General features: G+C 41.8%; 1 protein-coding gene across 1 annotated transcript in view; it reads left to right on the top strand.

Annotated features, from left to right (window-relative positions):
* Positions 1 to 12,326, top strand: part of LOC306745299 (CUB and sushi domain-containing protein 3-like) — a gene marked incomplete at both ends in the record, with an annotated part of 218,685 nt that overhangs the window by 63,763 nt on the left and 142,596 nt on the right. Inside the window, 10 exons of the mRNA XM_079228051.1 lie at positions 1,717 to 1,829; positions 2,931 to 3,008; positions 5,280 to 5,367; positions 5,934 to 6,058; positions 6,461 to 6,582; positions 8,595 to 8,698; positions 8,899 to 9,011; positions 9,289 to 9,471; positions 10,870 to 11,196; positions 11,789 to 11,983. Of these exons, the coding sequence (XP_079084177.1) occupies positions 1,717 to 1,829; positions 2,931 to 3,008; positions 5,280 to 5,367; positions 5,934 to 6,058; positions 6,461 to 6,582; positions 8,595 to 8,698; positions 8,899 to 9,011; positions 9,289 to 9,471; positions 10,870 to 11,196; positions 11,789 to 11,983 (1,448 nt within the window). The remainder of the gene's footprint in view (positions 1 to 1,716; positions 1,830 to 2,930; positions 3,009 to 5,279; positions 5,368 to 5,933; positions 6,059 to 6,460; positions 6,583 to 8,594; positions 8,699 to 8,898; positions 9,012 to 9,288; positions 9,472 to 10,869; positions 11,197 to 11,788; positions 11,984 to 12,326) is intronic.

Below are 12,326 nucleotides of genomic sequence, written 5' to 3'. Positions count from 1 at the left end.
ACAACCCTTAAACACACCTTTGCACACACAATAAAGAAAAAGACATGCGCGGGTGGGGGCACATACACACCAATGCAAAATAACAACTTAACACAGTTTGGGTTTTTCCACCACTGAGCCAATTTGGGAACACAAAAAAAAAAAAGCCTGTCCCAAGCCCCTGTTTGATAACTGCTATGGCTTTGTGTGCTATTGACTGTGGGGCGACAGGGCGTGGTGCAGGCATTGCTGGGCAATACAAGAAAGCCAGAGCTGAGAGAACGACCCGAGAAGCTTTAAATCTCTGCAATTATAGAGAGTCCCTGATGCTGCACAACACCTCTGATCTAAAACACCAATACAGACAGTGAGACAGATGCAACACACACACACACACACACACACACACACACACACACACACACACACACACACACACACACAGACGAGTCAAGATATCTGCACATGTACATGCACATACTGTAGGTAAAACATACACACACACACACACACACACAGAGACGAGGCAAGACAACTGCACATGTACATGCATGCACATACTGTAGGTAAAACACACACACACACACACATGCACACACACACACACAGAGACGAGGCAAGACAACTGCACATGTACATGCATGCACATACTGTAGGTAAAACACACACACACACACACATGCACACACACACACACAGAGACGAGGCAAGACAACTGCACATGTACATGCACATACTGTAGGTAAAACACACACACACACACACACACATGCACACACACACACACACAGAGACGAGGCAAGACAACTGCACATGTACATGCATGCACATACTGTAGGTAAAACACATACACACACACACATGCACACACACACACAGAGACGAGTCAAGATAACTGCACATATACATGCACATACTGTAGGAGGTAAAACACACACACACACACATGCACACACACACACAGAGACGAGGCAAGACAACTGCACATGTACATGCATGCACATACTGTAGGACGTAAAACACACACACACAGACGCACGCGCGCACACACACACACACACACACACACACGCATATTAATTCATTAATATATACTTTATTAATCCCCAAGGGTAAATTTGTTGTCAGAGTAGCAGCAATTTACGGACTAAAATCAACATATTAAAAACAACAACAGGGATGAGAGAAATATACACAATGAAAATAAAATAAAAATAGCTAGGATGAAAGATATGTACAGCGCAGAGAGTATTATTTAGGAAATAAATTAAATTAAAGTGCAAATAAAGTGCAGAAATGTGTAGTGTATGTGAAGTGACGTGTAAATAAACAGACAATAGAGAAGTGCACTAATGCAAAGTATGCATGTGTAAGTATATGAAGAGTGAAGTTTAGGTAAACATAAACGTGTAAATATAAGTTCAATAAGACTGCAGCCTCAGAGTTAAGATGGGCTTTTCCCCCTTTTTCAGGGCCGTTCTTCGTTTTAAGGCCACCGTTTTCTATCCAGGCCTATCATGTAGAGATGGATTAATTATTTCCTTCATATCTTGTGAAGTTTGCATCATTTCCTCCGAGGTTTTCATCGTTGTTTTCTTCTTCTTTTTTACTCAATGACCTGTTTCCCTTTTTTTTGCAGGTGATTACGGCGACACAAGAATGCTAGTGACAAGGAAGCCATGTAGGTTCAAACAGATAACTTGTGTTTTCCTTTTATTTGTGACTCTTTCCACACAGGATGACTGGAATGAATATTCCGGCGCCCATCATCAGCACCAAAAACTGGCTCCGGCTGCACTTTGTGACGGAGAGCAACCACCGCCACAAAGGCTTCAGGGCTCAGTACCAAGGTAAGACACCATTACTTCATTTGCACATGGTAATAGAGGGACCTCTCATCGTAAGATAAACACGCCGCAATTACAACACTGTTTTTGATCTTTGTTAACTGAATATTAAACACTTTGATTAATACCCCGTCTGTAGAGGGCATTAAGGTCTTTTCTGCTTCAAACCGTTGACTTCAAAGGGCCGTGCTAATCAAAAAATGTAAGAGATAAACACTGCATATACTTTCCTCTTATAAAAACTCAGCTCCGTCAGCTCAATAATCCATTACCCTGACATTGTTCTATGGCGTGACTTTAAAGTCGCTGTATGTGCTGCATACTCTATATACCATGAAGGCTCAAAGCCAGAAATCAAATCCTGCAACCTCGCCATAAACGGCTGTAGAAAAGCTCTTTCAGGAACACGCATGTGCGGCAACTCACTGTAATTGAAGACGTAAAATCAATTGCATGAAAAATCTAATTTCTCATGTGTTGCAGTGCATTGTTGTGCCGCGTTAAAGCAACGACGGCGTGTGCGTTTGAGCATTGTGCTTTTTAAACCGGTTGAATTAACCATTTGACCTCCGGCAGTGCGGATCGTTTCTCAGTGCTTTCAAATTCAAAAAACGGCCGTGTTTCTGTTTGATGCGTCATTGCTTTTGGCTATTCTGCCGACGCGTCAAAATTATGGCGGCCGCTTGCATCACCGGCACACGGTTTTAAATAGACTTAGTCTTAAGACTTGGCATTGCAGTCATTGGGCTGCTCCTTGATGCTGCGTAGTATTTCCCCGCTACAAGCTATAACCATTACTGCTCTGACCAATCCATTCCCATCCACTGTTTAATATGTCTGAGTAAAATGAATAAACAATCACCAGAAACTCATTTAGCTTTTATCGGATTGCCAGGCCAACCTTTAGGAATGCATCAGAGCCGTTGGACTCATTTCTTTTGGAGGAAAAAAAAGGATGCACTGCACATCGGTAGCAATTACATTTTTGATGTTCTGCATAGGACCGAGTATTATCCAGAGAAAGAAACACTTGAACTGTATCTTCTCACATCTAATACTGTACCTTCTTTTATCTAATTAACTCTTTCTGTTGCTCTCAACCAGTGAAAAGCTCTGGAGAGCTTAAATCCAGAGGGGTAAAATTATTACCAGGAAAGGACAACACTAACAAACTGTCTTTGAGTAAGTCTTTTATTTTTCTTATGCAACTGTTTTCATTGTTTGGATTTTTTGTTTATGTAGGGCTTGAGTTCTTGAGTCTTTGTTTCCTTCGTGTCTCTTTTATTTATTTGTTGCTGCATCATTTGGGGAAGGGACTAAGCTACAGTACTAGATTCAGCAGAAGTGCAGTCTCTTTTTTTTCTTTCTGATGACCTATTTACCTTCCTGCCCCCGGACTTCCTCTACATTTCACCAAAATGCTAAATTTTGATCAGTTTCGGGCGTCCAAAACCCGCTGCGTGTCATCCCTTACTACTCAAGCAGTGCATGAGATTGACTTATGTTCATGCACTGTGTGATCCACACACACAGCAGTAGTCAAGGTTGAGTGACCACTCACTTGTCAGATGATTTGTGTACACTTCAGACCAAAGTGAATGCATTCTAATTGCTTGCGGAGCGCCGTCATTAACATAAATCTGGAACGCAATTCCCTCCAACTCCAGTGTGCTAAACACTTCAGTGATAACAGGTTGTAATCTTTATTACCTTATGTGTCATAGATTCGCCATTGCATGAAGACATGAATAATGCAGAGGGGCTGTAATCTTTTTTCGACAAGACAGGACTGTATATCATTTAAAAAGACGACGCAGACATGCCTCGTGTGCCTTCTGGATCCGCGGAATATAATTGAACCCATAACTGTGTTATTACCAGCAACAATTAACTTCAGAGCTAATGAACTTCCTGAGAGAAGTCAAAGAAAAGAAACATTCTCCGTAGAGCTGCTCACGTTGAAACGGAAAAAGGCCTTAGATGATGTCTTATTGCAAATATTACAACAAACCGTAATGAAGATTACGGCGCCGCGTATCTCGTGAATTTCATTCCCAGCGCGTGCAGTTTTTGATTTATGATAAGATGAGCTTGTTAAAAGTCCTTTCTCCACTCTACATTTGCACCATAGCAAAGGCTGTACTCTATATGAAAGCATATCTACAAGCCTTTATCTAGTGCGCGTAAACTATTAATATGTAAGCAGAGTCCCACTGAGTGATTATTGTAGCTCCTACAATTGAGAGTTGAAGGTTATTTAATCCTCTTAGTCCCTGTTGGGCCCAGATATATTTCCTTCTATTTTGTCTTGCTCAGGTAAGACAGTCGCATTTACCCTTGGCACTGACTCCAAATCGGGAAACACTCGTGTGTGTGTGTGTGTGTGTGTGTGTGTGTGTGTGTGTGTGTGTGTGTGTGTGTGTGGACACAACAGTGCTGCCAAACAACCGGCAGTTGAAAGTCTTAGACTTTGAGAGATTAGATTTATTTATCTGACTTATTATCTGACTAAGGGTGTCGCAGTACACTGATAATAGCAATCATATTTAAGGCAAATGTAACCCACTGCTAAATGGAATTATGATATCCTTTTGATATTACACAGACAACATTTTGTAAATAATCCACAGCCTCTTAAATCATTTTCACACAGACTTTCTTCACCTTGTACGCTTTAATTTGCACAATATACATTTTTTTCAAACTTTTTTTTTATCGGTAGTATGCATCAATTAGACATTTACAGATTTTTTTTTCAGACAATTGACATTGTATGTGCACATTTTTAGATGATGCTCATTTTAGTTATTGAACGAAGGGTGAAAAACATAGAATAAACAACCAAAAAGAAACAGAATGAAACAAAGAACAAAAAGAAAAACAATGTATAGCTTTTTAACATTGTCTATAGACATTGCAACTCTATTGATCATGAATCGTGAAGTGAAATCCTGCTATTGTGACATGCAGTGTTTCCTACAGGATTATCTTATATGTGTGACCAATAGCTGTATGACTTACAGCTCCTCTTGCTAGTCTCCTCATCTGCTGGCTAATAACTTATTTGAAGAGTTTGTGAGATGGACGTTCTTGTTTTAAGAACATACATCAACTAGAATGCATCTGTTTTGGATGCATTCCTGCAGATATGTTCATGATACTAACTATTCATGAACTCTGGATTGATTCTATCTTCTCTGCGGGATAATTCCCCCAACAAGCCTCAATGCAATACCCGCAGCTCTGCAATGATATCAACTTTTATCCACTTTGGCAGTCAATGTTGATGCATCAATGCATGCGAGACCCTGACACGATTCCTGGAACCAAATTCTGTTACCAACCATAACCATGGAACCACTGCAGTGGGGTGTTTTCTGAAAGTATACGGAGCTTTGTAAATGAACGTGTCTCCTCTCACAGAGTTCTTGGTCCTTCTCCTTTCTCTCTCAGTGAATGAAGGAGGAATCAAACAGGTGTCTAATTACTGCCCTGACCCCGGGGAGACGGAGAACGGCAAGCGGATCGGCTCCAACTTCAGGTGAGTCGGCGCTGCAGCTGCAGGGATGTGTGTCGGCAGCGTTAAGGAGCGCGACAGCGTTATGACATGCAGCATATTCCAAGTATTGCTGTCACATTTTATCAAGTCAACTAAATCTGTGTGCACAGAAACCCAGTTTTAATCTTGTTACGACAACCTGCTGTTGCATTACCATCACATATGGAACGTTTGATCTTCTTTGCTAATATCCTCCGTCTGTTAAGATCACTTTCCCCTGGACTCGGTTAGCTCCAACTTACAATATCATTCATTTCTCGCATTCGTATTTGAACATAATTGAGGTGTTTATTAGTCAAAGCATTAGAGGCTGTCACTGTTTATAATTTTGAACTGGGACATTGGTATTCTTAGTATGGAGAATGAGGGCAATTAATGAATACATTGATAAATTTCCCCGCGTCTACTAAATGTAATATATTGACGCACGCTGCAATGTAAACCTGTTATGATAAATAAATAATGATTCTGATATGTCATCAGGAGCGACTCTTCAGGAATTGATTGCTTTTTTTCGGGCGTTTTAATAGTGTTTGTTATCTTCTCAGCATCGGAGCGACCGCTCAGTTCACCTGCGATGAAGACCACGTGCTGCAGGGATCCAAAACGATTACCTGCCAGCGCGTGGCAGAAGTCTTTGCTGCTTGGAGCGACCACAGACCCGTCTGCAAGGGTGAGCGAGGCTTTCCGGAGAGCTAATAAAACAGTTTGATTAAGGCAGTGCCTCTGGATATATAGGCTCTATGCAGATGGGGGAAAGTTCATTTGTGTTAATTATGTATGAGAGCCTCTGCTGCAGCACTCTACTTTTTACATCGCAAAATGCTCTGCATGTTTTTCTGTGTGTCATAATACCTGGAGCACCTTTTTTAGAATTTGATTAATGAAAGTGCAGCTCATAGACCTCCTATCTACTTGTGCAAACAATATATTACCTTTCTGTCATATTGCAATGCAGGAGTTATTACTCTCCCTTCTGAATCCAGCTGTATATTGTATTTAAATACATGATTTTTAATAATCAGGGCTGTTTTAACGTCATGTGTTAATCCTCCTTGTCTCTATACGATTGCAGTAAAAACGTGTGGGTCGAATCTCCAAGGACCCTCTGGGACTTTTACGTCCCCTAACTTCCCGATCCAGTATGAGAGCAACTCCCAGTGTGTGTGGATCATCACAGCCAGCGACCCAAACAAGGTATTACAACAGAGTCCAGAGGCTTCTTCCTCCTCAAGTCAAATGAAAACCCACTGCTATTGTTGTCCCGTGAGGACGCACAAAACCAGATCCTTCAACAGTGTTCAGCCCGACTGTGTCGTACTTATTCACACCTGCTTTACAGCATAAATACATCAGTTGCTCCCAAGATAGAAATACCAGATAGGGTAGATGTAGACCAGAGGGCCGCGGTCGCTGTCAAAGGTGGTCAAGATAATAATCTGACATGAGGGAAAAAGTGTTTACCATTATTACCTGCAATCCTATTAGGATGCAGCTTACAAAATCTCTCTGCACTGTAAATATACATAAAGATGAAATAAGGGCTTTTATTATCTGTATTAATCTATTGAAGCAATCCTAGGTGTAGATTATGAAAGTATTATGGTGTAATATCCCATTTGTTTCTCATAAACAAGTGCAACACTCCCTCATTAGTGATATAGGGAACACAAATAGACATTTCTCCGTGGTCCCTCACCTTCTTTTACATTTAAAACCTCCCACCGGCTGTCTGGACATTCCCTTCCTGGATACGCATTCATGTACGCATCTATTTTCCAAGGGCTTTGCAAGGTGGGAAAAGGTTACATAGAATATGCATGCCTTTTTCAATTTAAATTCAATGTCACTGTCCCTCATTATTGTGCATAGTGGGTTGCATTTCAGTTTGCATTACAAGGCGGTTGGCAATTGGACAATTTGCCTTATTTGTCTTGGGGAACTTAAAATTCCGATTGAATGAGATCTGCTTTTTTCCCCAGAGTGAAGAGGTCAAAGCTGTTTTCCTAATGGTCATTAATGCTCTGCTGCAGTGCATCACATCCGAGTCTCTGTCGGTATTCCAGTGAGATTTATACGCAAGGGTGGCGACTAAGTGCTATCCTGCTAATACACAATAACTAACCAACTAGCGCTCGCCAGAACTGGCAAGTGCCGTAGATTTGTGCCGCCGTGGCCTCTCCTCGGCAAACACGCCATTGACTTGGCACTGAAACTTGGACCATTAGTGTTATTATGGTAATTATGCCAGTGCGTGCATCGTAATGAGGCTGTTATACATGGATACTGCGCAGGCTTTGTCCTCCCAATGGCCATAGAAAGGGACGTTAAGGCCGAGCAAGCAGCCATCATATGTTTGTCATCACGTCGTTACAACATCCTTTCTTTCGTCGGCAAAGTCTAGGTTGAGATAACACGGCTTTATCGTGTCATGTTTCTGGAGCAGACTCTTTTTACATGATGATTATTATTAGCGTAAGCAGCTGCTGCCGGTCTGATCAAGGAATGTGTCGTCTTTTGTGACGTTATGTACGTTTGTTCAGGGGAAAAAAGATCGAGACGATTGACAGCTGACAGGTGTACCTCAAGGGTGAATGCGGACGCACAATTACACATTTTGGGCTCTCAAATTTGCCTATCGTGATTGGTTTTTAGTATTTGATTTGTGCTAATGTGAAGAGATGCTGCTGTCACTTTCTATAGTGTTTTGAAGGACGCTTGTGGATGTTTCTATGAGTTCTACGTTTGTCTTCCTTTTTCTCTTGACATCATTGTTGCTTTGAGTTTAAGGGGTTTCTGCATAATTCATAAAGTACCATAATGTGGGCTATAGCATGCAGCTTTCCTATGAGACAAGAGGAAGTGTTCGGTTTCTCCAGGAGAGATCGAACATGTCGCTGTCTGCTTGTAAAGAAAGCACCCGTCGGCTTTTCTTTAGGTAGGCTTTCCTCTTTAAGTTCAGCTGTCGAGAGGAATAACTCTCCAAAGGCCAGTTATGGAAATGAGCAGCCATGTTATGAATTTCATATAAACGAAATGTCGGGTTCTTTGGCAATAAAACTTGAGAACCATTTTTGAATCACTGCTCATCATTGAGAGGGTTTGTATGTACATAAACTATCTGCACGACGTACATGCTTCAAAATAATGTTTTTTAAATATGAATGCGCTCATGCTGCATGCTAACACATATTGTGTTTTTATTACAGGTTATTCAAATCAACTTTGAAGAGTTCGACCTCGAAATTGGGTATGATTCGCTGACAATTGGCGATGGAGGGGAAGTAGGTGATTCTAAAACAATAATACAAGTGTAAGTATCACATAAAATACTTCTTTTGATGTATATTGTCCCGTGTTATTGCACATGCCCTATAATTACCAATGCACTACACTGTAGAGAGCATGTAGGACATTGCATTTCTGTTTCAATATATTTTACATGACAGTTTTTGACGAGATGAAAGTGGGTTCTGATGCCGTCATGACTTGTTTTTGTTTCCCTGTCTGCAGGCTGACTGGGAGCTTTGTTCCAGACCTGATTGTCAGCATGTCCCATCAGATGTGGCTTCACCTCCAGTCTGATGAGAGTGTGGGCTCTATCGGCTTCAAGATCAACTATAAAGGTACACCGACTTCAGAGCTGATATCATCTCTCTCTGTCTGTAAAGCAACGAGTCCATTTTGCCGTCTGTCTCTCTCTCCTTCTGTCTGTCTCTCACATGCCGACATACCTCTCCCAAGAAACTTTCTTCACCAGGCTCTCAGACTCCTCACCTGGACCGTTATAGATAAATGTTTAAAGGAAGAAAAAAAAGTACCTTAAAGTACTTTGCTTGACTTAATTCTCTACTTTCCCCAATTTCCTCTCTCTCTTTCCATCCCTCCACCTCTCACCCACAGAAATTGACAAAGAGAGTTGCGGTGACCCCGGTACACCTCTGTACGGTTACCAAGAGGGTAGTGGCTTTCTAAATGGAAATGTTCTGCGCTTTGAATGCCAGTTTGGATTCGAGCTCATCGGGGAGCGGATGATCACCTGCCAGAACAACAACCAGTGGTCGGCCAACATCCCCATCTGCATATGTGAGTCCAAGACCTTTTTTTTATTTTAAATTTATGACGGCAAATGAAGCAATTACTTATGCGCTTGGAAAGTTCACAATGACACGAAGCTATTGGAGGATTAATTGCAGTGTTGTTAAATGACCATGCAGTGCATTGTGTGTGTGTGTGTGTGTAAACAGCAATATATAAATACTGCACAATGGGAAATTGCTAGGATAGGCTTGCCTTGTTATTTCAAAGAGAAGAAAGTAGGGTACACACTGTGGTGGGCCGTCAGGGCCAGCTAAGCCTACAGAATCACTAAGTTATAGCTATTTTATATATATTTTTTTTTTATACTTGATATTTTATTTAGGCATTTTATTTCGACATAAGAAGGAATATAAGGAATGAACCATGCATCTGGCCAAGTGGGCCATAAAAAAAGAAAACAAATAAAACATATTTAAGGAGGTAAATAAGTACAAATAAGAAAACAAAGCAATCAAACAACCATGCAACACTTCAAAAGCATCGTCAGTCAATTGTGTCAACCTTAAATTCATTCCAACATACAGATATATTACACACATTTATATTCAAAGAGTTATATTCACAGGGTTTCATTAACTTAGTTTTAAACTTATATATACATGTATATATATATGGGGTTGCATCTTGATGAAACATAGTGCTTGTCTTTTTAAGAGATACTGAGCTTCTCGAGCCAACAAAATCCAGAAACCCGTGAGGTTAGCTATTTTATAATTGAATTGTTTTTCCACAAATACACTAAATCCCTCGCCATCAACCTCTTTTCCATTGCGCCTCCTCGGGTGAGCGTAGTGGCGAATTTTACGGTAGTTAATATCGTTCCTTCTGGCTCGTTGCAGTGTTTTAGTGCAGCGGTTTTGTTGGATTGTTTTGTCATGTTTTGTTGTAACTAAATGTGACCGGTTCTTGTTGATGTGGACTACATGCATTGTCTATATCAGACGGCACAGAAGGCCCAGGTCGACAATGCACGGCCCGCCACTGCACTGTACAATACCTTTATAATACCGTAAAGACGACCTGAACCCCTCCTGTGAGTTTCACTATACCTAACCCAGATCCATAACAAACAGACAGTATTCCCGTGCGCTTATATCGCCCCATGTCTGCATCTTTGTAAACTAACGCCTCTGTTCCCATCCCCCTTTGAGTTGTATTTCTCTCTGACTGCTCAGCACCCATGGGAGCAGTGCTGTCTCCTGATTGCTGAGCTGGTTATACAGGACTGACATTGTTCTATACTGATCTTTCTGCCATGGCTCGGTCCACAGTGTACATTGCCATATGACCAGTGAGAGTTGCAGTAAAACAAATTGCCTTTCCTGGGATATTAAAGTTTTAAAATCATTGCCAATATATATTTTCATCCCCTCTATCCCACAGTCCCTTGCTTCTCCAACTTCACGGCTCCCATGGGGACGGTGTTGTCCCCCGACTACCCAGAAGGCTATGGGAACAACCTCAACTGTGTGTGGCTCATTATCTCTGAGCCTGGCTCCAGGATCTACCTGGCCTTCAATGACTTTGACCTGGAGCCCCCCTATGACTTCCTCACTATCAAAGACGGGGATCAGTCGGGAGCCACGATTCTAGGACGCTTCTCGGGGGCCGAAGTTCCTTCCCACCTGACGTCCAACAGCAACGTCCTGCAGCTGGAGTTTCAGGCGGATCACTCCATGTCTGGACGAGGGTTCAACATCACTTATAGCAGTAAGGGAATGTTATGAACACATTTATGAACAAATTGCATCCACCATTCTCCTTTTATGGTGAGTGTGAATGTGTCTTTGCACATATCAAGGCTGAGTGAGCTCTTAAATTAGTATGCTTACAAACAACTAACCAAAGAGACACAGACATGACATCGTATATCTTATTCATGATAAAGGATGGGATGCAGTCATTTGTGTGTGTATTTCCATGTTTTCAGTCACAAAGCAAACTCTTGTCCTTTGGTCTTTTTGAAAGGAATGCTCAGGAGAAATGCGATTACATTGCACTCCAAGTGAATCCTTCACGAGACAAAAAGGCAGCATTTAGGACACAAGCAGTCCCTAGCTCTTGTGCCTCATTGCCTAATGCAACACCAGTGTAATTATTTTCCTGCTTTCAAAGGCACAACAAGCTCTAAAGACACTATTGTCACCCCTCAGGTGTACAGAGCAGACCTCCGGTAGTTGTTTTCCCCGCCTACAGACAGCTACATCCATTTCCCTTATCTCCCGACTCCTCAAAGACCCCATTCCTCATTCACACGAGAGCGTTTGTCACCGGGCCGTGTTCTCTTTCTTCTCATTACAAGCTTTCGGGCGTAATGAGTGCCCTGACCCCGGCATCCCGTTGAATGCCAGGCGCTTTGGGGACAGTTTCCAACTGGGTAGCTCCATCTCGGTGGTGTGTGAGGAGGGCTTCATCAAGACGCAGGGGGCCGACACCATCACGTGCCGTCTGGAGGAAGGAAAGGGGATGTGGAGCGGTCTCATTCCCAAGTGTGAAGGTAGGGAAATGGAACGGCTGATAATTGTGTGGTTGGCGGACAGATGTGTCAACTACTGAGTCACGAAAAGAGAGATATCACAGATAGAGTACCTTTAAAAAATGATATGTGGAACATGCAGCTCCACTACAGGCAGGGTTCTTACGGTCATGGACAACCTGGAAAAGTCATGGAATTTTTAAAATGGTCATTTCCAGGCCTGGAAAAGTCCTTGAAAAAAATTAAATCACAAAAGTTTAGTAAAAGTCATGTAAATCTGTTATATTCATGTGTTCATGTCGTTCATTTATGCTGAGTTTGAAATAATGAATATGCTTTTAAAAGAAAGACGCTCAAAATATAA

This window comes from Taurulus bubalis (genome assembly GCF_910589615.1).
Source record: "Taurulus bubalis genome assembly, chromosome: 12".
NCBI lineage: Eukaryota > Metazoa > Chordata > Actinopteri > Perciformes > Cottidae > Taurulus > Taurulus bubalis.
The sequence above is the reverse complement of the archived record's forward strand: the minus strand, read 5'-3'. Positions and strand labels throughout refer to the sequence as shown.